The sequence below is a fragment of the Phalaenopsis equestris genome, unplaced genomic scaffold, assembly GCF_001263595.1.
Source record: "Phalaenopsis equestris unplaced genomic scaffold, ASM126359v1 Scaffold000030, whole genome shotgun sequence".
Taxonomy (NCBI): Eukaryota; Viridiplantae; Streptophyta; class Magnoliopsida; order Asparagales; family Orchidaceae; genus Phalaenopsis; species Phalaenopsis equestris.
In genome coordinates, this window is record NW_018164472.1 from 1,086,625 (window position 1) to 1,107,953 (window position 21,329).

The following is a 21,329-nucleotide window of genomic DNA, read 5'->3' on the forward strand; positions in this document are numbered from 1 at the left end:
TTCAACCTGATAAAATCTTAAAAGAAAGACTATTGAGCCATCGTTGCCTCATGTATTGAATCCATCATCGTGGCAGTGTAGGATTCCCTAGTCTGTGGAGGAAAAAAATTCTGCAGTGTATATCCATGTATCAGTAATATATATCTAACTTATCATTAAAGTATCATCAACAACAAAAACTTTAAATACCTGTGTTGAAAAATCAAGCAGCGACCATATGGGTGGATGACATTGTGATGATTATGGTTCTTTGGTGATTGAAACATCTTTTTGCTTTCTTGTGTATACAATGGTAATTGGTTACATACCTATCGTTATATGAAGCATATGAAAAAAGGATTGAAGTAATGGAAATATACCTTTTAATCTTTTATTTCTCTCTCAATACCTTTTTAGTATGACATTAGATATTCCTTTCGGGTGCATTTTGGTAGGATCATTCATATTCAATTCATTATTGACAGGTTTTTAAATTTTCTTTTGTTGGCTCCTTGCCTGAGAACCTTTACCAACCAATATGTCATCAATATCCAATGACAATTTCTTCATGGACTCCTTCATGCGCTGTTCAGTTGCTGGATTTCTCTTTACTTTTGGAGTAATTTGATATGCAACTTTCTACATGTGTGTTTGTAATATTAGGTCGCTTTTAACATAATTCGACATTTGTGACTGTTGCAGATGTATGTTTCCATAATTGTTATATACATATCTTTTTGCATTTTTAGATCATCTCAATAAGAGATATTTATCAGGTATCTTCTTAATATGTAGAAAGTTCAGAACTCGTATAGAGTGCGCACATAATAGTCCCATCATTTTGAACTTTCTACAGCCACACTGAATATCCAAACTCAAACAGTCAAAATTAACTACCCAAGTAGTGTTTGTTCTGTGATCATCCAAATTCTTAATGAAAAATTCAGTTTCAGAGTTTGAAGAGGCATGTAATTGAAGACCACATGATCCATGTATAAACTCTTCCTCAAACATTGTGTACAACTTCCCTGAGTAAAATGTAGCTCCCTGCCTCAGTATTGGGTTACTTTTCGTGACATGAGTAATCACAGATTGATCACACTTGAAATCCTCGTCCTTCTCGTTACTCCTCCATGTTCTCATGAAATTTTCAATGCCCAAAAAATAATATGTAATAAAACTTGTGGGCTTTGAGATACCATGACAAATATTATTTGTTGACTTACTTTTCTGAGTCGATAACATTACCATTCCAAATACATCCTTATTAAATGTTGTTGACCACTTATGTCTACTCTTGTACATCTCATCTAGCCACATTGTTCAATAAATTACATGTCTCATTCATCACCTCCCATGTATCACCAAATTCCTCTTCAAACTCACATTTGCTTAACCATTTATAAAAAAATCACTGACTATCTTATGCACCACCCTATAATGAACATTTGTAGGCCATTTCTTGTATATGTGCCACTGACATAATCTATGTCGTGTATATGACAAAATCTATGTTATGGCTCTACCCATTGCCTGATCTTGATTAATGTAGATTGTTATTGGATGATTATCACCCATGATACAAATAAAAGTTTTAAAAAGCCATTTAAATGAGTCCACCATCTTCTCTAACAAGAATCCAACTTCAAAGATAAAATTCTGTCAAATTTGGTTGACACCAACAATAAGAACACAACATAAGTTATACTTATTTAATATATAACTTATATAAAAAACAAGAACATCTCCAAAGCAGTCATAATCAAGCCTATATGTCCCGTCGCTCCAAAAAAAACTCGTCAGCCAACCACTCTCATCAGTTTCAAAATCCCATTCAAACATGCTATCTTTAGCACGTCTCTCTGCAAACAACTACTGCAATAAAGCATTGAGCAATAAAACATTGACATCACCATTTTCAATTCTATATCTCCTCTCTCTTTGAATGAAATTGAAAGCATATGTCTTTGTACATTCAAGGTTCTCTACACCCCAAACTTCTTTGGTTAGAAAGTTAAACGCATCTTTATGGCTTATCCCTGATTGTGTCATCGACCTGAGCACATCTGCATTGACTTCACTTATATTTATGCTGGAATGCTAAAGATGTTTATCACCAGGGTTTGCTAATGAGTGGTTATGAGATTCAATAAATTTTTTGACAATCCAATTGCCTTCCTCATCAACTGCGTATCGAATCATTGCAGGGCAACCACTTATTGTGTCTGCTTTTTTGTATTTAACAGTTTTTGTGAACTTCATCTCTTTCTTTAAACATGCTTATTCACATATGAAGTCCTTCGTCTTAATATTCTTGGAGGTAGGCCAAAACGTAGTGTGCTCCTTACGAACATTAAATCTAATATGATGAGCGTAAGCACAATATACTTCATAAGCTTCTTTCTCATCGTGGACTATCATTTGAAGTAATTTATTTATTGTTTGCTCGATACAAGTAGATTCACTCTCACCCAACTGCAACCAATAGAATAAAATGTTAAACTTAACAAACATCTCAAAAAACAACTCTAAACCCTCATATGTTTCTTCCATAATAAGGATTTATTAGTTTTTTAAAAAATAATAAATCGTTAACCTTATCCTACATTAAACCATAATAATCACAACTCAATAAATAACCCTAAAACCACACACCTCTACAAACATGCACCTCCAAAAACTTAACTATTTTTTATTAGCTATTGAGCTGTGATTATTGGGGTTTAATGTAGTATATTTACTTCACTATTTTTACAAAACCCTAATCTCTACAAACATATCTTAACAAACATACAACTCCAAAAATACGGCTAGATTCTAAAAATAAGAAGACCCTAACAACAAACAATATTATTATAACAACTGAGGCAATGTCTCCAAAAAAAAAAAAAAACAAAACAAATCCAAACACACCTCCACTTTAACATCCACTTCTTCTCTCTTGTTAGGATAACTCTCTTCTTCTCCTTCCGCTTCGTAGATAAAATGAAAGTTTGTGTTTTTTTAGTCCATCTTGAATTTTAACAGGTCCAGGTGCCACTGCAGGAGAAAATAACGTCGGAAAATAGAGAATATGGCCGATAAAACAATAAACCCTAGCTGCTTAAATACCATGATTCGCGTGCGCTCCAATTTTTAATCTTGTACATCGCAGTTACACTTAGGTTACACGCGCGGTGCCAGTGCGATGTGCTTAATAATCTGTTACATCGCTGTTACACTCTTAGTTCCATGAGGTTACACGCACGGATCCGCGGTTACAATGGAGTTACACGAACGGTAAACTAATCTGTTCTGCGACGACGAGATTACATGACAGTTACATTGAGGTTATACGCGTGATACCGCTACGGGATTAAACGCGCATTGTTGGAGGCCGACTGCGGGAGTTATAGAATGGGTATCGAGGGGTTACAATCAAGTTACAATAGCAGGCCGGATCGACAGGTCACGCGAGGCAAAACACCTATTTATTTTATAATTTAAAATAGGTGGGGCCGCTGATGCATACATGATCTCCTACTATTGGCTATCATACGCAGCGCTGCATACTTCTTACTTACGCAAAATTTTTCCCATAAACAGTTGTGACTTTTCTCCCTCCCATCTGAAATCCTCGCAGACTGCCGCGACTGGAGCTAGCTTTGAAGGCGGCTAGGGTGTCGCAGTATTCGAAGAAGAAGAAGACCTACGAAACTCCAATAATATAATCCGGGACTTTGGGCAAGATGGAGGAGAGACGGGATTTGGTTGAAAGGAGGATTGAATTTAAAAAAAGATTTTGAATTATGTAAATTCAAATTTATCAAATCTTCCTAATAAATATTTAAAAACTATTTTGTAGGTTTAAAATAATTTCTCATGATTTATCAAGATTTATTTAACATCTAAAAATTAAAATTAAATAAAAAAACATAAATGAGTATCAAGAACCTCAAAATTATAAAAGGTTGCATTTACTTTAATTAATAATTAGTTATATAAATTAATGATTTTTTAAAATTAATTACTTATTAATCAATAATCTAATATTAATTAAGTATTAATTATACAAATTAAAAGTTAAATAGAATTTTATTAAATTATTTAAAAATTAAAATATATTTTAATTTATTAATTGACTATTAAATTATTACATGATAACTTTATCTAATTATAACTAAATTGATATTTTATAATTTCTTTATTAATTATTAATCGATTAAAATAATAAATTTAAGTCAAATAAAAAAATTATAGCCACAAACCCACCTTTCTATTCCTCTGTCTACCCGAAAACCCTCTCTAACATCCTCCCGCTCTCCCGATTGTGTTCAAAACTTCCCATTTTTGCCCAAAAATCTAGCTTATGTCACTTTCCCTATTGGTTTTGCCCAAAATCATCACCATTTTGAACGAACCTTCGCCCTATATTCATCATTAAGCTGGGAAGGAAACGACGACATCGCGACTTATACAAGCTATCCAAACTCCCATCTTCTTATCCTTCCTCTCCGCTCCTACCATAAACCATCAAGGAAGAAAGCCTTTTAGTGTCATTATTTCTCTTGGCTCTTCTCAAATTTACTAAAACTATCGATTCACAAGTGTTGTTTGGTTGCAAGTAGGATTTAATAAATTCTATAAATTAAGATTTATCAAATTTTGAGGTAATTAAATCCTGAAAATTATTTGATATGCTAGATAGTAAATCATGATAAATCTAATGAAATAAATTTGATAACTTTAGAAATATTTAAGAGATTCATCAGAAGAAGCATCCAAATATAAATATTAAATAAAAAAATACAAATGAATTTTTAAAGGTTAAAAGTACATAGAAAAATTACATTTACATTCACTAATAATTAATTATATAAATTAATAATTAATAAATTATTTGTAGACTGAGTTAATTATTAAATAATGATTTTATATCAATCAAGTACTAATTATATGAATGATGAATTACTTAAAAAACTTATTAAATAACTTAGAAATTAAATATTAAATAATTATATATAAATTAGCTTATTATTATTATTATTTGATTAATATCAAAAGTAATTATCAATTATTAATCAGCTAAATTAACTGAAGTAAACTTACAAAAAGTTTAAAACCACAGCCTAATCTCCTTCTTCACCCTGTGCCCCAAACCCGCGCCTACCAGCTCTCCAGCTCTGCCGCTTCTGGCCTACATCCTCCCCCTCCCGATTTCGCCCAAAACCATCGACTTCATAATCGAACCTTTGCGATACACTCGCTATCATAGCTAGCTGGGAAGGCAGCGACGGGATCGTGGCTTACGGAAACTTCCGAAACTCCCATCTTTCTCATCCGTCCGCTCCGCTCCTACCAGAAACCATTGAGAAAGGTATGTCTGTTTGAGCTATTCTTCCTCTCTGCTCATCCCGGATTTACTAAATGCGCCGATTCACATGATTTTCAGTAAATCCCGGATTTATCGCGAATCGGCGTCATTTTGGGATTTACAGGCGCTGTGGATTTACGGAGGCTTTTTTGGCCGTTTACCAGGATTTAACTTAAAGCCTGCGGAAATCCTGCTTAAAACCGGCTGCACACAGCCCGTTAAAGTTGTCATTTTTGCTGTTTGGAAGGATTTAGGCTGAATCCTGCTTCAATTCTGCCCAAAATCTACTACCGAACGCCAGGAAAAGCGGGGGAAACTGGTTTTGGATATGCAGGATTTAAAGCTGTAGATTTGTTGCTTGGCAGGATTTACATTAATCTCGGGTAAATCCTGCCTCCGAATTAAAGCACTAATTTAATTATTTACAAGTTAGCATTTTATAATCTTCATGTTTAAAGGCTTCTATGGTCATATCTTCAAATAAATAATAACTAATTTAAAGTTTAGATAACTAGCACTGGCTTAAGATGGAGGTTTATGGTAAGGAAATTGAACTCTTAGGGCGTTTTTGGCTGCACATAGGATTTAGGTTAAGTAGGATTTAATAAATCCGGTATATCCGGATTTATAAAATCCAATGCTGCTAAATCTAAGAAGATATTTGGTATGATTTAACCTAAATCTGCTTAAATCCATCTCTTATGTTTGACATTTTATCAGGATTTAAATTTCTTGTGAACTAAATCTGTTAAATCCACCTAAAAATCGGATTTAGTGAATCCGGATTTACGTCATAAAATTAACAGAGTGGGAGAAATTTGAATTTAGCAAATTGTTGGATTTATTTCAGGTTTTTTCACGTTTGGATAAATTTACGTTAAAATCACCTGTATATCCTATTAATTCTATTTTACCAAACTCCACCTTAAAGTAGATGTGTTGAATGTAAGATGCACTATTCTTTAAACTATATGATTTGATTCTGGGAGAGCCTACTTTAAAATTGATGAGATGCTCTTAGAAGTCCTTATGTTATTTAAATTCTTACATCTTCAATTGATAGCTAAACGGGTACCAAAATGCTTTTAACTAATTTTGTGATGCATAACTATAATAATGGTATAAGATTAATTGGTTTGGGCATAACCAAAATAAGTTAATACAATGGCTAACAACTGATGCATGTTATTTGTTTAGTGTATATTAAATGGAGAGTTGGTTTTGAAGAAATATAACATAACTAATTAAGCTAAATAAAAATGTTTGAATTAATTTTTTGTTCATTATATAATGACCATAATCAAGATATGGTGTATTTTGTACTAGATATATGGTAATAATAATAATAATAATAATAATAATAATAATAATAATAATAATAATAATAATAATAATAATAATAATAATAATAATAATAATAATAATAATAATAATAATAATAATAAAGAGTACTTATTTTTCTATTGTAAATCACTTAATATGGCTCAAGTTATGTGCTTAACTATATGTATGATTTATGGATCAAATTAGAATTGAAGTCTGGGGTAAAGTATATGGAGTGATGAGCTTGCTCTTCTGAGGTCAATGCTTTATGGTAATGTCAAGGTTTAACTCAGAGTCAAAATGTTGTAAAGTGGGTGATCTCATTTTTCATTTGATGTTTTATTTGTTGAATATGCTTCTAATTTCATTTTTTTTCATATGCATGAGATGAAGTTGTTATAAGATTGTTATTGTGAATAAATTTCCTGTGATTTATATCTCCCAATGCAAATGATCTTCATATTGCTATGAATGTTGTGTATATTTCACGAGAGGTTGTATTTTGTAACTGCCCTTGTAAACTTAGGGTATGTTTGGGGCAGCTTATTTGGTGCAGTGACATTTTGAAAACGCACCTCGCCTGTTTGGGTAAACTGCGTTTTGACAGCTTATGCTTTTTCAAAACGCTGAAAACAGTTTTTTCACACCGCACCTATCAAGGTACGGTGACAGCTTTCTGACTGCGGTCTGGCTTTTCCAAAAAAATAAAAATTTGTAAATAAAATTTATTAATAGCCACCACACCTAGCTTATCAACAAATTATTTTTAATCAGCTTATCAGCAGATTATCCAATAAGCTGTAGCTGCCTCAAACAGACCCTTAATGTCATTCTAGTTAATTATCCTAATAAAAGACATTGAATGTGAGGTAATTGCACAAATATGATATATAAAAGGCTTTCATGTGCTTATCAAAAGATAGAGTTGTTCTTTATGGTTGTTGAGGATATTTGTGCTTTCACTTGAAGGATTAAGCTTTTCATTACTTTGATGATGTGATTGCTTAGAAAATGTTATTGATAATGATGTGTCATATTGATACAATTAGATATTGCTTCAGTGATAGATGTTTTAGATATTTATATCAAAGGAAAAGTTATGAAAATGATAAGTTATGATATGATATGCTTTAATTCGTGTTCATACTATTAATGTCACATTGAATGCTATGATTAAATTTTTGTTTGTAACTTTGACTACCAAGTAATGTTTATGATTATAATTGCTATTGAAAAAAGGTAAGCTCTAAAATTTATTTGTAGTTTAAATGTGATGATTGACCTGCATATTAATTCTTTTCTTTTGTTTACTATAGTTTATAATTTTTTATCCACCATTAAAATTTCTTAATAGCTCACCCCAATTTATGTTGATATTGTAGGTAAGTTGAACTTGATGGAGTCATTGAAGGCTAAGAGTACCAAGAAAGGAATTGGTAAGTTTAGTTCTAAGTTAGTAGTTATATTTTTGATTCAGAAGCCCTAATTACTATTTGATGGATACAAATTAATTTTTTCTTTAAGTATATAATCATGATATTTTTCATAAAATTTAGTGCTGTTTTATAGTGTTGGTAGACCATGCAGTGGCATGTGACTAACCGTTATTATGTTTTTCAGCTCTCAGCTTTTATTCCAAGCTTCTGTGCTAGGCCATGATGGATGTTGTATGCTCGCTTATGTGCTTGCTCTTTGTTCTCTTCTTTTTTAATTGCATTCACTTGTAGTGCCTAATCTGACACAACTTGGAGCGCCTGCCTGTTCTTCCCAATGCATCGTCCTTCCTTATCACTTTTGTTTAAAGCATACTTTGCTCATTTGTTCACATTTAGCACTCAGATCTTGTGCAATTGCCACCAGCTGACCTACATGCGTTTTCAATCATGCGATTGCTTGTCACATCCTACAACACGCTCGCTTGAACAGATACACACTACTAGTGTGTCACTTGAATTGTTCACATTGTTGCTGGTGCTTTTTTGCATCTGCATTTGCTCTTTCATGACCTTGTTGAAGAGTTGTCTCTCACTTTATGCTGTTTTTTATTTTCTTTATGTCAAAACAATGAATCATCACTCTTCATGAATATCTCCATCAATGTATGCAAAATAAAAATATAATTTATCATTATTACAAGGGCAATAACATTGTCCCAAACTCCTAGTGGCTCAAATGGAGAAGTCACGTGGGCATTTTTGGAATCAATTTCCTAGACAAAATTCAATGATGTCGCTTTTTCTTTTATCTTTTCAAATATTATGAACGATATTTTAGATAATTTTAAACAAACTCAAACTCAAATGTGTGTGTCGAATTTCAATCTAATTATTTTCATTTTTTGATCTCTTGACATTTAGAGAGAGGTTAGAATCATAAGAAAATCCTTAACCTAGTTAATTTTTCTATAAATCACTAGAGGCGACTAGAGATCTTAAAAAATCCTCCTTGTTAGGCAAGGAACCAAATTTTTTCTTTCAAGTTTGATCTTTGATGCTCTCTAGATCTCTTAGCTCTTATTCTAATTAAATTTACAAACGAAAATTCATCACTTAATTATTAAGACACATTCATCAAATTATTTGCCTGATATTTTAAAATTTGTTAATGGTGATTGGACTGTCCCATCCACAACAACATCATCATTGCAATTGATTTTAGTTTAGTAACACTGTACATGCGAATTGAAGTAGTAGGAAAAAAAGAGGTTTCATGTGCCATGTATGCTTCATAAATGGAGCCTTAATAAAGTTCAACTTCAATGGTGATGTCCAACTTTCAGAAAACCTACTTTTAATTTGTATCAACTTTATATAAACATGTTGAGTTGATAATTCAAAAAGTAAAGTAAGCTCTAAACTCTTAAAGAAAAATTATTTCATTAATAGATTTTTCCATACATTAATCATTAGAAAAAATAAGAAGTTCAATATAAAGCAAAAAGAATAAAAAAATAAAAAAATAAAATTTATCTCATAAATTTATCTTATTCTAGTACATAAAAATAAAATTAAACTTTTTGGAGGATAACTTATGGATATTGGAGCACTGTCAAATTTTATCAAACAATAATTGCTCCATTTCTTCTAATAAAGCTTAGAACTTTAATATGAGTGCTCCTTCCCAAGGAATTTTTTTACTCTGGACTAAGGACTCGTTTGGAGCAGCTTATAACTGCGAGCAGTATTTTGAAAATGTCGCTGTACCGTTTATTTGTCCCGTTTGATCTGCTTATCTCGAAATTGTGTTTGATTTTAGTTAAAAATGCGGCCGCGGGATGATCCCTGTTGCCTGCGTTCTTTCGCACGTTTATTACCCTGGTGCCCTCGATTTACTTCTCGCGCTCCTTTGCTTCGCTCCTCCCTCCTTTAACCCATCCTGATAGCCTTCGCTGGACTCCCCCATGCTCCTAACGATACCCTAGTATTCCTTCTCTTCGAGATCGACTGTTCGTCCACTATCGAAACTCGTGGACTCTTTTCTCGGTCAAGCGGTTCATGTTGCTCGGCTTCTTCTTCGGATTGTATACTGGTATTCGGGACTCCCTCTTCTATTTTCTGCTCCTGCTTTGCTTTGATTTTTCAAGAGATTGAAATGGGGATCAAACACACCTCTTTAGATTCACATTTTAGTGTCCAAGACAATGATTGGATTCTTTATGTAGAAACGAATGTTGCTCGCATGTCGTGCCCATTGTTATAGGAGTTCTGTATGAAGCAATGATCGTGGCGTGCCATTGATTGTTGCATAATAGTATTCAACCATTTCGAAGAAGTGTTTATCGTCTGGGAGACTGTTTTGTGGGAAGTTCGGGGGCCGGCAAAAGGTTGAGGCTCAAGGGATCAAAGATCCACTGTTGGAATAGTTTGAATCATCCGCGCTTGAATTCCTAGCAGAATGCTGCGATCAGGGTATGCTTTCTCGTAATGTTGGCATTGTTAATTCGTGTAATTTTTTTTTACTTTATTTCGACATTTTTTAATGAATTCATGGCATGTAAATTCCGGCGGGGAACCTTGAATATAAGTAATCAAGTGTTTATGGGACGAAATGATCATTTATCCATAACATTTATCCATAAACAACTGCAGTTTATGGGACGAAATGATCATTTATCCATAAACAACTGCAAATCAGTTGTTTTCCAAACGCGCAAACCAAACAGCCAGCCAGTTTATCCAAATCAACTATTGATCAACAGCTTATCTTGATAAACTGGATAAGTTGCAGCAGCCCCAAATAGACCCTAATTGTAGCATGAACTCAACATATTTTATAGATTGTTTCATCCACAATAAATGTCTCGGAGTATTTCCTCATCAAAACGACCTTCATCCTGAACACTTTAATTTTTGGATGATTGTCTTGGCAAATTTATTTGGCAAAACAACAAGACAATTACAAAACAAATTGAGATTGGTCGCAACTGCACAAGGCCATACTTTTTTTCTTAAATTTTTTTGATGGCCTTAGCTTCTACATCTCAATCCCTACAACTTGAACATTGACTTGAAGTTGAAATACCTTTTTTTTCAATGACTTGACTTTAATAAGTTCTTTGAACCTTTTTGTTGATATTGTTATGCATGACGCTTCTTTTGACGATCTTGTCCTAGGGTTCATTGTCTTAGGATATTTTTTCTTAATAAGATTATGGGAAATTTTCTCATGTGTAATCATAACCTAGTAGGTAGAATACATTTTAATATGATTATTGGTAACTGCACTGACCTCCTCAATGACGTCGAACCTATTGACTAACAATATCCTTTGTGCAACATCCTAGTTACTAGTAATATTGGCAGCATGCTTGATTTCTTTATTAGCATCTTCTTGAAAAAAGCCCTTTTATTCATTCCTTTTTTTTCAATGGCTTGGAGGCTTGGATAATCTCACTCTTGTCCACAAATTAGGATGATCTCGATGCTTGTGGACTTTTATCAGTTGATTTTTGAAGATTGAAGCTTTAGTTACTAACTTCTATTATGCTTTGAGTATCAATCCCAAAATCATCAAATAGCGTGTTTAATTCCGAAATCAAAGAACACTGAGGCTCACACTCATTGGTAGTATGATTTTTAGAAGACATTAGTGTCATTTTGTTTGTCGCTTGAGTGGAGGCTTTAAGATCTTCAATTACTAACATAGCACTTATTTCAACAACAACTATCGCCTCCAAGACTACTTCTTTCGTAAGAGCTCATCAAGCCTATATATGTTTCAATAATCTCCTCATGACTAAATATTCCATTGCCCTTTCCTTTGTTGATCCATTTTTGTTCTTCATTGATGAAGGGATCTTAAATGATGTAGTTCTTGTAACAATAGTAGTTTTTTGCCCAGTATTGATTCTTTAGGTTTCCAAAATAACCTTTCTAGAACTTCAAATTTAGAAAGCCAAGTCGTGCTTCTTTTTCTTGAGAAGATACTCAAATATCAAAATAGCTGAATGATCAAAGATAAGTGATCAAAGGGTTAATTAATGAAAATATTTGTATTAAAGTTAAGCTTTTTATTTAGAGATGTTATTTGATAGTGTGCCCATCATATGCAGGAAACCCTATCCTCAAATCAAGTCAGTGCTTTTGATCAACTGTACGCTACCTGTGTTGAATTTGGTTACTTTTGAATCATTCTCTTACTATTATCGGCTTCTACAAAAATATGAGAAATAACAAACTAAATTTCACCTATTTTTCATCTGTGTTCAATTTATCAAATCATCTCAATATCCTGGACCTACTATAGTAAGTTACCAATTGTAAGCTGACTCGGCATTGGCCGAAAGCTTTTACTTGCCAAAATCCAAGACTCTTTGAGTTGCTGACTTGCCAAAAATGTCTACTTGCTTACTCATTAAGGATATTCATTGGATGCACTTGGCTACTTATCCAAGTATACTTCACCAAAACTGACTAAGGAGAACATGCTAGCAGAACTTGTCCGGTTATTTTGGCAAGGGGGCTTACTTTTAGCTAGCTTACTCTTTTTTCTTTCTTTCAAAATTTGCAATTCTTAGACCTATTGTCCAAATTATACGACTATATCTTTCATTAATTTTATTATCTACCACATGCTATACACTGAAAGTAGACTACAACAATTAATATGGGGTTATTATGGAGTAAGCTTGGGCATGAAATCACCTTATACTTTAATTATTTTTCTAAACCATGGTTTTAAAATCAGATTGGATAGGTTGGTCCGATTGGTTAAAGTCCAAAATCACTTTTGTGTAGAGTTGATGAACTAATGAACATGTCTGGTATTTAAAGAGCAGGTTGGTTTTGTTCAACCCCAAATTCGCTTCTGCGTAGAACCAATGAATTTATGAACCTGATTGACATTTATCAAACCAACCAATTCTGATTTTGATGAAATTTTGTACTTTATGATTTTGACTGGATGGTTAGAGAGAAAAGATTTAGATTTAAAATAGAAAGGAATAAATAAAATATTTTAAATTTTAAATTAGAATTATGTCTCAAAAGATTTAACTTAGAAGTTATTTACACATCATTTATGCGCTTCTTTTGATTTTTGTGATAACTTATTCTGAAGTTTGATTCAGTGAATGCAACGATATTGCTGTAAACCAGAAAGTTTGGATTAAATTTAAACCTGTTTGATGGCGTTAAAGCATTAACCAAGGCCAAACTTTGCTCAAACTAACTAAATCTGTATTTTCATGCGGAAATTATATAATAGCATGAAAAATATAATCATTTTCATTCTTTTGATGTCATGTAACTTGAGTTATATATTTGAAATTTCTTCATTTCCATTAATGATCTTTTCATGCCAAACTTGCATAATTAAATTTCACATATTTAATTTTGATTCTGGTTTGCTAATGCCACAATAAAGTATACCTAGTTGAGCTTCGGCTTAGCTATATTTGAAAGTTAATGTCAAGATTATTCATGGTAAGTATCATTTAGGAATTTGAATAATTAATAGTGGTTAATAGTTTGAAATATGCTTGATAAAGCAGATAATAAGAGGCATACAAGAAATGAGAAATCATTGGTTATAGGTCATAGGTAAGAATCGAATAAAAAACACAAATAATAAAATATTTGGATACATATATTTTTCTCTCATGCATATTTAGTAGTTCATGTAAGTCTATTGGAGGTTATTTCACAGTTAACTCAAATCTCATGTTACCTCTGAACTGAAAGAAGCACTTGATAATACATTTTTTTTTTCCTTTCTCATATGAATTTTGCTTGTAGTTTAGACAATTGCTCCTTTAAAGTTAGCATATAGATATATGGGCTTAAGATTGTTGCATGGGATGCCAATTTTGTGATTTTTAAATGTTTCTCAGGAAGTTCAAAGTTCTCTAATAAAGCATCTCAGAGACAAACCTCTTTGAAAACAGGTATATGAAGCACTTTCTTTGAAAGTAGGGTTTATGCTTTGAGTTTGTAGCGTCTCATCCTCCCAAAAATTATTTTATGTAGGTGCAGATTTTGATCCTGTATATTCAGAGCTCTTGGAAGGCATAAATGGCAAACTCCTAGATTGTGAGTCCAATGTGAGTTAATGATTGGTTCACTTTGCCAGTTCTTTGTTGATTCCTATTTGTTTATTTTTACTGATTCCGATCCGTGCTTCCATTATAAGATAAGCCAAAATCACCATTAACTGCCCAATATTAGAAGATGTCAATATTACAAAAAAAAAAAAAAAAGAGAAGTTTTAGGGAATATATAATAAAGGGAGATTAACAACTTGAATGCATGCCATATACTTATCAAAATGTTTGCTTTCCAGATATCATGTATGATATCTTTATATTTAAGCTGTATATTCATTTTAGTTTATAGGAATATTAGATAATTTACTTCTTTAGACTGTTTGACAATGAGCTTTTTAATTGTATGCTTACTTCCATCTTTCTTAAAAATGAGTAACATTAGAATTGCATTGAAATTTGAGCTTTTATTGATAATTTTTTCCTAATACAATACATTGTTTTTTTGAGTTTGATCCAGGATCAAGATGAATACTATTGGTGATTCTTCTTGCAATTTCATCCTGGTAATCTTGACTTAAATATAGGATATTGTAAACCTGTTTAAATTTAGATCAGTAGATTTAGTTTTGGAAAATTTTAGTATGATATTGTATAATTTTTAGATCATGTTATGGTCATACTTGTTAGTAAAAGATGGTCATACTTGTAAGTAAAAGTCAAATTTACATGATATTAATTTAGAACCAAGTGACCAATGATTGACGCCTTTTTTGTGGTGAATCAAAGATATTTGTGTTTTAAATGTAGATTTTGATGTTAGTGCTTTGCTGCCTAGTCTAATTTTCTAAATGAGAGTGATTGGTCCCCGTCTCTTAAATCAGAACCACTGTTTTTCAGGTTAATGTGGAAGTTTTGTTCTTGAAGTTTTTCCATTTTAATCTTAACTGTAATGCTTGTCTATTGTTTAGCGTCTATTGAAAAATTAAATTATCCTGGTAAGACATTAATTGGACAATGTTTATACATCAATTTAGACTGTAGGTTTCCATGCAAGGTTAGAATTTGCTATCAATATCTTTCATGTATGTAATAATGCAAGCGACATATTAGAATGGCATGGCATGATAGATCTAGAATGATTTTATTCAAAGATGTTGGATTCAACCATTAATTGTTCCCCAAGGATGCTGAATTCTCTAAGTCTCTTCTCAATTTTTCTATTTATTCCTTCTGCTCCCTCTAAATTCTTTTTCTTCCCTCATCAAATTTTCTCTCCCTTATTATTTTACATCAAATTTTCTCTTTTTGTTATTCTGTTTTTTTCTTTTTGCTATCAATTCATTATTAGATGATTTATATAAGGGAGGTTAATAAGTTTATAAATAGGTGGTTGAATAGAGAATAGAAAAGAAAAGAAACTGGAATGGGATGCTCCATGTTGTTTACCCCTCCTTTAAAATCCATGCACTCTAAAGGGAGGCTCATTGATAGAGGACGAGGGGGTTTGGATTCTTTTCGAGAAAGTAGCTAGTAAAGAGAGAATGAGGGGGTTGGCTATGAGAGACAATTTGGTTTTTTTAGAAAAAAAGAATTGTTATATCATGATATGAAAATTAATGTCATGATGGTCTTACATTTATAGAATATGATAGACTCTTGTAAAATCTTTGAAATATTTAATTATTCAAATTAGACAAAACATGATGTTTGAATGATAAATAGAAGGGATAAGGATGATGTTAAGAAGGGATAAGGAAAATGAATAATGATTTTATTTTATTTTAGCATGTAGAAATACATATTTATTTAATTTGACTTTAGTAAGAGAAATAGTTGAAATAATATAGTTTTTTATGTATTTTTTATTGAGTAGCAGTGAACAAGAATGACTTATGGTAGAAGCTTTTATTCTTGTATGCAAAATCTTATTATTGAGTGTTTGTTGTGATTCATTATAACATTTTAAATAATTTTAGTTGAATATAGAATTTTCTATTGAATTAAACCTATGCCCTCCGCATAACATTAATATACCATTGTCCATCCCCTGTTTTGATCTGTTTTTTCTTGTAATCTTGTGGACCAAATAGTTGGTAGAATATTGATGTCAATATTGATCTTGTGAATAATGAAAAAAACTATGGAAGTTAGATTCTTCTACATTGGGCATTAATGAATATATTTTTTTGTTTTATCCAGGTCTCAAATAGAGCTGATGTTGTCAATAAAGTGGTGTATGATCTTTTGCAACATGGTGAGGAGTGGAATAAATTCAGGAGGACCAGTTTAAAGAAAAAAATAGACCATTGTATGCTACTTGATAATTTTGTTCCTAATGTTGGTGTTTCAATGGATGCTCGTGCAAAGGCTTTACAGAGCCATTCCAAGCGGTCACAAAAGCACATGTCTGGACAACAACATCGAAAATATGGGTCCTTTGATATGCCGAAGGCGTGTCACAAGTACGTACTATTTATTGAGAAGTTCCTAATATTATATCTGTAGCCTTAACTCGTGGCTATTATAGTTTATGGATAAAATTATGTCATGAACATGCTTTATGGATTATATGAAGAGGGAGACCTCTGTTTTAACATTTGTGATAATGTCCTTAAGGTTGGGTACTTTCAACAATATTTTATATCCCAATGTACTTTGGTTGTTATTGCATGAATCTTTGTAGTTGTTTGTATTTGATATTTAGTCCGTTGACACTTTGAATGTGTTTAAGTTTTTTACCTTTTGTTAATAGTTCTTTTGAAGGAAGTTTGTAATTTAGTTATTTTTTGGCTGTTTAGTTTCGTATAAATGCCCAAATTCAAACATATTTTTTGTTAGTTTATTTTTCTTTAAGCATTCCAATGGTCAAATGAAAATTTGATTTAAGGAACCCTTCAATTTCACTTAATTTGTCTTAACCGATTTCGATAAAAGGAGAAGAAAATTCTCAACATTTTCTTTTTGAAAACCTCACATATTTACAAGCCCACCTTGTTGTAATCTCCTTTTGCTTTCTCAATAGAGCCATGCTTCGCTCGTTCTTAACCTCATCAATCACGTTGCACCTGACCAAGTACAGCATCCAGCCATCCACTACTCCAAGCTTTGTTGGAGCTGCAAACTTTTGCGCCCCCTTCTTTGCCCACTCTACTTTATTTGTTCATTTTTTGAATTCACCCTCATATGTTTGGTTTGCATCATCAATCATGCAGCCTTACTTGCCCCATTTGTTTGCTTTGCAGATAGCCTCGCCACCTTACTTGTTCACTGTGCTCAGCTCAAAACCTCGTTAACTCATGCCTCCTCCCTTTCTTTGATTCCTCTCTCATCCATTACCCGATGTTGTCACTCCACTTCTCTCACTAGCATACCATGAAGTATTTTATTCCCTTGTGATTGTAGAGGGGGGGAGAGAGAGAGAGACTGTGTGTGTGTGTGTGATTATCTTCATTGTATCTTTGATCTGGCAAGAGCTTTACCTTGATTCATCTTGACTAAGTTGAGCTTTCCTTATCATCGACGACCGCACATAAGTAATGTTTGATGGAGGGCTTGGAGGTGCTGTTAAGCAACGAATATCGCATTGGTCTTGTAAATTTAATGGTAATGGTATGCTTGAAACCTTCTGGCATTTATCAGGAACGCATTGAACATGGATGCCATTGCTCAAATTTCCAGTGAGACTATCAATTGCAGGTGAGAATGGAAAAAGATTGTTTTTTCTGGGATTCTGCAAACTAAAATGAAATAAATTTTAAAAAATGGCGATAACAAAGAATATTATCATTCTTGGCATTATCGCTAATGATGTATGTTTCTTATGGACTAAGTATGTCCTACAAACAATTGTTGTTTTGAAGAATATCAGTCTATTTCATATAGTAAAGGGTAAGTTGAAAATGATTAATTTCAATCATCTTGAATTTTGACAGTATTTGGTTCACCATAGCATACCAACATTTCGAACTTATCTCAAAATATATTTAGCTCTTTCATTTGGCCGTTCTTTGTTTTGTGATCCATTTTGTTGGAGGAACATATTTGGAATTTTCGTAGCATTAATTAGAATGTTCTTTTGTTCTTATCATTGCATTGATGAGAATAAACAAATAAACAAAACAATTGAAGTGGTTCCCCCGCTATTACAAGAATAAATGAATAACATCTTGAAGATAACAAAAAAATATAGTGTTTACTTGGTTAATTTGATAAATATTCTAGAGCCCAAATGCTAAGCTTCTGCTTCTCCTTGGCATCAAATTACAATGCTCGTAACACACAATAAACATTCTCAAAATCAGAGGAATAAATTCACATATTTGGATTTCGTTAAAAAATGTGCAAGAACTCTAAGCCGCAAGAAATAACTTTGAGCTTTTCAAGAAATTAGAATTACCCAAGAAATTTTATTTGATCTTTAATAATAACAGAATGCTTAGAGGTTGAGAAAAGAATAGACTATACACATACAAAAATGGCTCAGGGTGTTAATATCTATGCAAGGGGATGTAAAAAAATATTGACTAAATGATTCAACTAATATACCCACAATGTCTTCGTTTAGAGTAGAAGGACTTCAGTTTGTTGCTGTTACTTCCTCATTGATCCGAGAGCCTTGTTGAGTCGCTTCTAGCAAGTTGTTTTGCCTGCTACGCAAGTTTCTAAAACCATTCTTTTTGAGCCATCTCAAATTCAATGCAAAAACATTTGCATTAGATTCTTTTAAATAAAGAGTAATAAGTTCCATTCCATTTTACATCACCATCAAATTTGATTAAAATTTAAAATAACTATAAATTTCGTTTTGCCTCTTAAAGAATTTATAAATATAGCAATAAAATTTTCTCAATATTAGTAATTGTTATAAAATATAAGTATCATGAATTATTCCAAGAATTCATTGAAATTACTTTCTTAACTAATAATTGAAGATGACAAATTTAGAGTGTTAGATATACTTTTATGGAATCAAAATATTAGATTCTTAAAGTTTAATGAGATCTGCATCAAATGAATTGCTAATATTTAAACTAAAGGCATGGACTTGATTTCTTCTGGGTTGGATATTAGGCAACTTTTTAATAGTATTATTTAGTATTGAGGAATCAACCTTATGGCTTGTACAATATAGCTATGAGAGAGTAATGGAAATATATTTTAAAAAAATAAACAATTGATGATGCTAAAACATCTAACATGGAAGTTATTTGTCTGTAGACAATCAATTAAATAATGAGAAAAAGGAAGGTTCTTTATTTTTTCAGGTATTTTGGTACTGCCTTGAGCTTAAATCTCTCTTCCTCTTGAAAATCATGTGCAAAATCCAAATGCTAACTTTCACTCACATGCTATATCTAAGAAAATTCTATCAAATTTAGTGGCAAATCTCATGCTAACTATCACCAATATTAATAATTTTGACTGCGGTACAATATTTGGACTCTTGCAAATCTATGAATTATGAATCTATTTACTTGTATAGTTTTTTTTAATTTTTTATAGGGTCAGTCAAGCAACCGAACTCTTTTACATTCCACAAATTATATCAGCCATATGTCTTGATAGCCATACAACACACATTAAATTCACATATATTGTGTTATGTTTACATATAGCTGGATTGAATATTCTGATTTTGGGCATTGACCTTAAGGGTATATTTCTCTCCCGCCGCAGATTTGAGCTTTTCAAGCCAATGCATGACATGTGGAAAACCTATATCCTGGAGCTTCTGGAAGAATCCAGGTGAGTTTCCAAACTGCTTGGCTGTTTCTTGTTGCTTGATTTTTCATTCTTTCTTTATCCAAGATTTGGCTCAATGTGGTCTGATTAATTCTTTATTGCAGCAAAAAGCAATTGGCACAATGCCTTCTTACAGCAGACTTACATGGAGCTTTTGTTGCCGGTAATAAATGCAATTTGACCCGAATCTTTCTATTTTATTTCAGTTTTGGCTGAAATACTCTTTAGAGTGGGATATACTAATGTAATTTTGTTCTTCTAAATTTTTATGGATTGATTTTTAGTTGTTGAGTGTAAAACAAGATCTTTTATTGGTGTAAGCGGTATTATGATTAGAGAAACAACGGAGACTTTTGGGATAATCAAGCGAGATAATCATTTCCGAGGTACCTTCTTTGAGGAACTTTAAGATGCATAATTAAGTTGATCTTACTATTTCATGTGTTATATTCTGATGTGTTATTGCTTTCTATGCTTCTTGTTATTTTTGTTAACATTTTAGCTTCATATTATATCATATACTTGGCATTTTTGGACAAAATCAAGATTCATCTCTTGTTAAAAGAGAATCTAATGGTAAATTTTCTGTTCATTTTTGTTCATATAAAACTTTGCTTTTTTGCATTTACACCCCTCATAACTTTCATATCATATGAAAACATCACTGTTTTAACTTTTGGAAAGTGAAATACATCTATTTCATGCATAGATAAGGTGACATTATGTAAAAATGGAACTTTAGGTGTTAGATATGTAGTATAAATATTAAACTTTAGGTTTTAGATATGTAAATTCATAGGAGTTGATTGGTATGTATGTGAACTTCCGAGCACTTTTACATTATTTTGTTGCTTCTTTACTGAATCATTACAATTTTGAAGCAGACAAGTTTTATTATTTGAAATACAATCTTAAATTGAAAATTTTTGATCTAACAAATCACATGATTTGATTCAGTGGTTCCGAAGCGCGGATCGGTATTTATGTTCCAAGCGGGGTGTTGGAAGGTTACTTTGCACGGCGACAAACTTTCCTCGCGGAACATCACCTAATGTTCAGTCGTCTTGCTTTTTGTATTTCAATGGTGAGTTGATCTTTGCACCATTCATTTTTAACGAATCAATATTGATTAGGATTTTGGTCATGTATTATTTAAGAGGAAGATTTACATACCTGCCACTGAATTCATATGGATTTACATATCTGACACCTAAACTTCAATTTTTACAGATATGCTACATGAAAATGTTTATTTTACTTTACAAGTTAAGATAGTGGTATTTTTTGATATGATGTGAAAGACTTTGGTGGTATAAATGTAAAATGTAAAGTTCAGGTGTTAGATATGTAAGTGCATAGGAATTGGGTGGTTTTTAAGTAATGCATAGGAATTTGGTGCTAGATTGTCTTAAAATGGTGTATATTTTGACATTTTGAACAGCTACTGAG

General features: G+C 32.2%; 1 protein-coding gene across 5 annotated transcripts; it reads left to right on the forward strand.

Moving 5' to 3' along the window:
- Nucleotides 1-5,117: 5,117 nt before the first annotated feature.
- On the forward strand, nt 5,118-21,101 carry LOC110018677 (ribonuclease P protein subunit p29). Of its 5 annotated transcripts, none has more exons than XM_020716065.1 (10): nt 5,118-5,335; nt 5,580-5,715; nt 8,038-8,091; nt 13,986-14,039; nt 14,122-14,195; nt 16,338-16,600; nt 19,815-19,883; nt 19,985-20,043; nt 20,165-20,266; nt 20,838-21,101. In XM_020716065.1, the coding sequence occupies exons 3-10, from the start codon at nt 8,052-8,054 to the stop codon at nt 20,930-20,932; spliced, it is 756 nt and encodes a 251-aa protein (XP_020571724.1). In that variant the 5' UTR covers nt 5,118-5,335; nt 5,580-5,715; nt 8,038-8,051; the 3' UTR covers nt 20,933-21,101. The 5 variants fall into 5 exon arrangements, with proteins under 5 accessions (XP_020571724.1, XP_020571725.1, XP_020571726.1 ...); XM_020716066.1 differs by having other exon boundaries at nt 5,587-5,715; XM_020716067.1 differs by having other exon boundaries at nt 5,634-5,715.
- The last annotated feature ends 228 nt before the right edge of the window (nt 21,102-21,329 follow it).

Coding starts and splice junctions, on each gene's coding strand:
- LOC110018677 (XM_020716065.1), top strand. CDS start 8,052: ATGGAGTCATTGAAGGCTAAGAGTACCAAGAAAGGAATTG. Junction 14,040..14,121: donor ACAAACCTCTTTGAAAACAG/GTATATGAAGCA, acceptor TATTTTATGTAG/GTGCAGATTTTGATCCTGTA. Junction 19,884..19,984: donor GAGCTTCTGGAAGAATCCAG/GTGAGTTTCCAA, acceptor TCTTTATTGCAG/CAAAAAGCAATTGGCACAAT.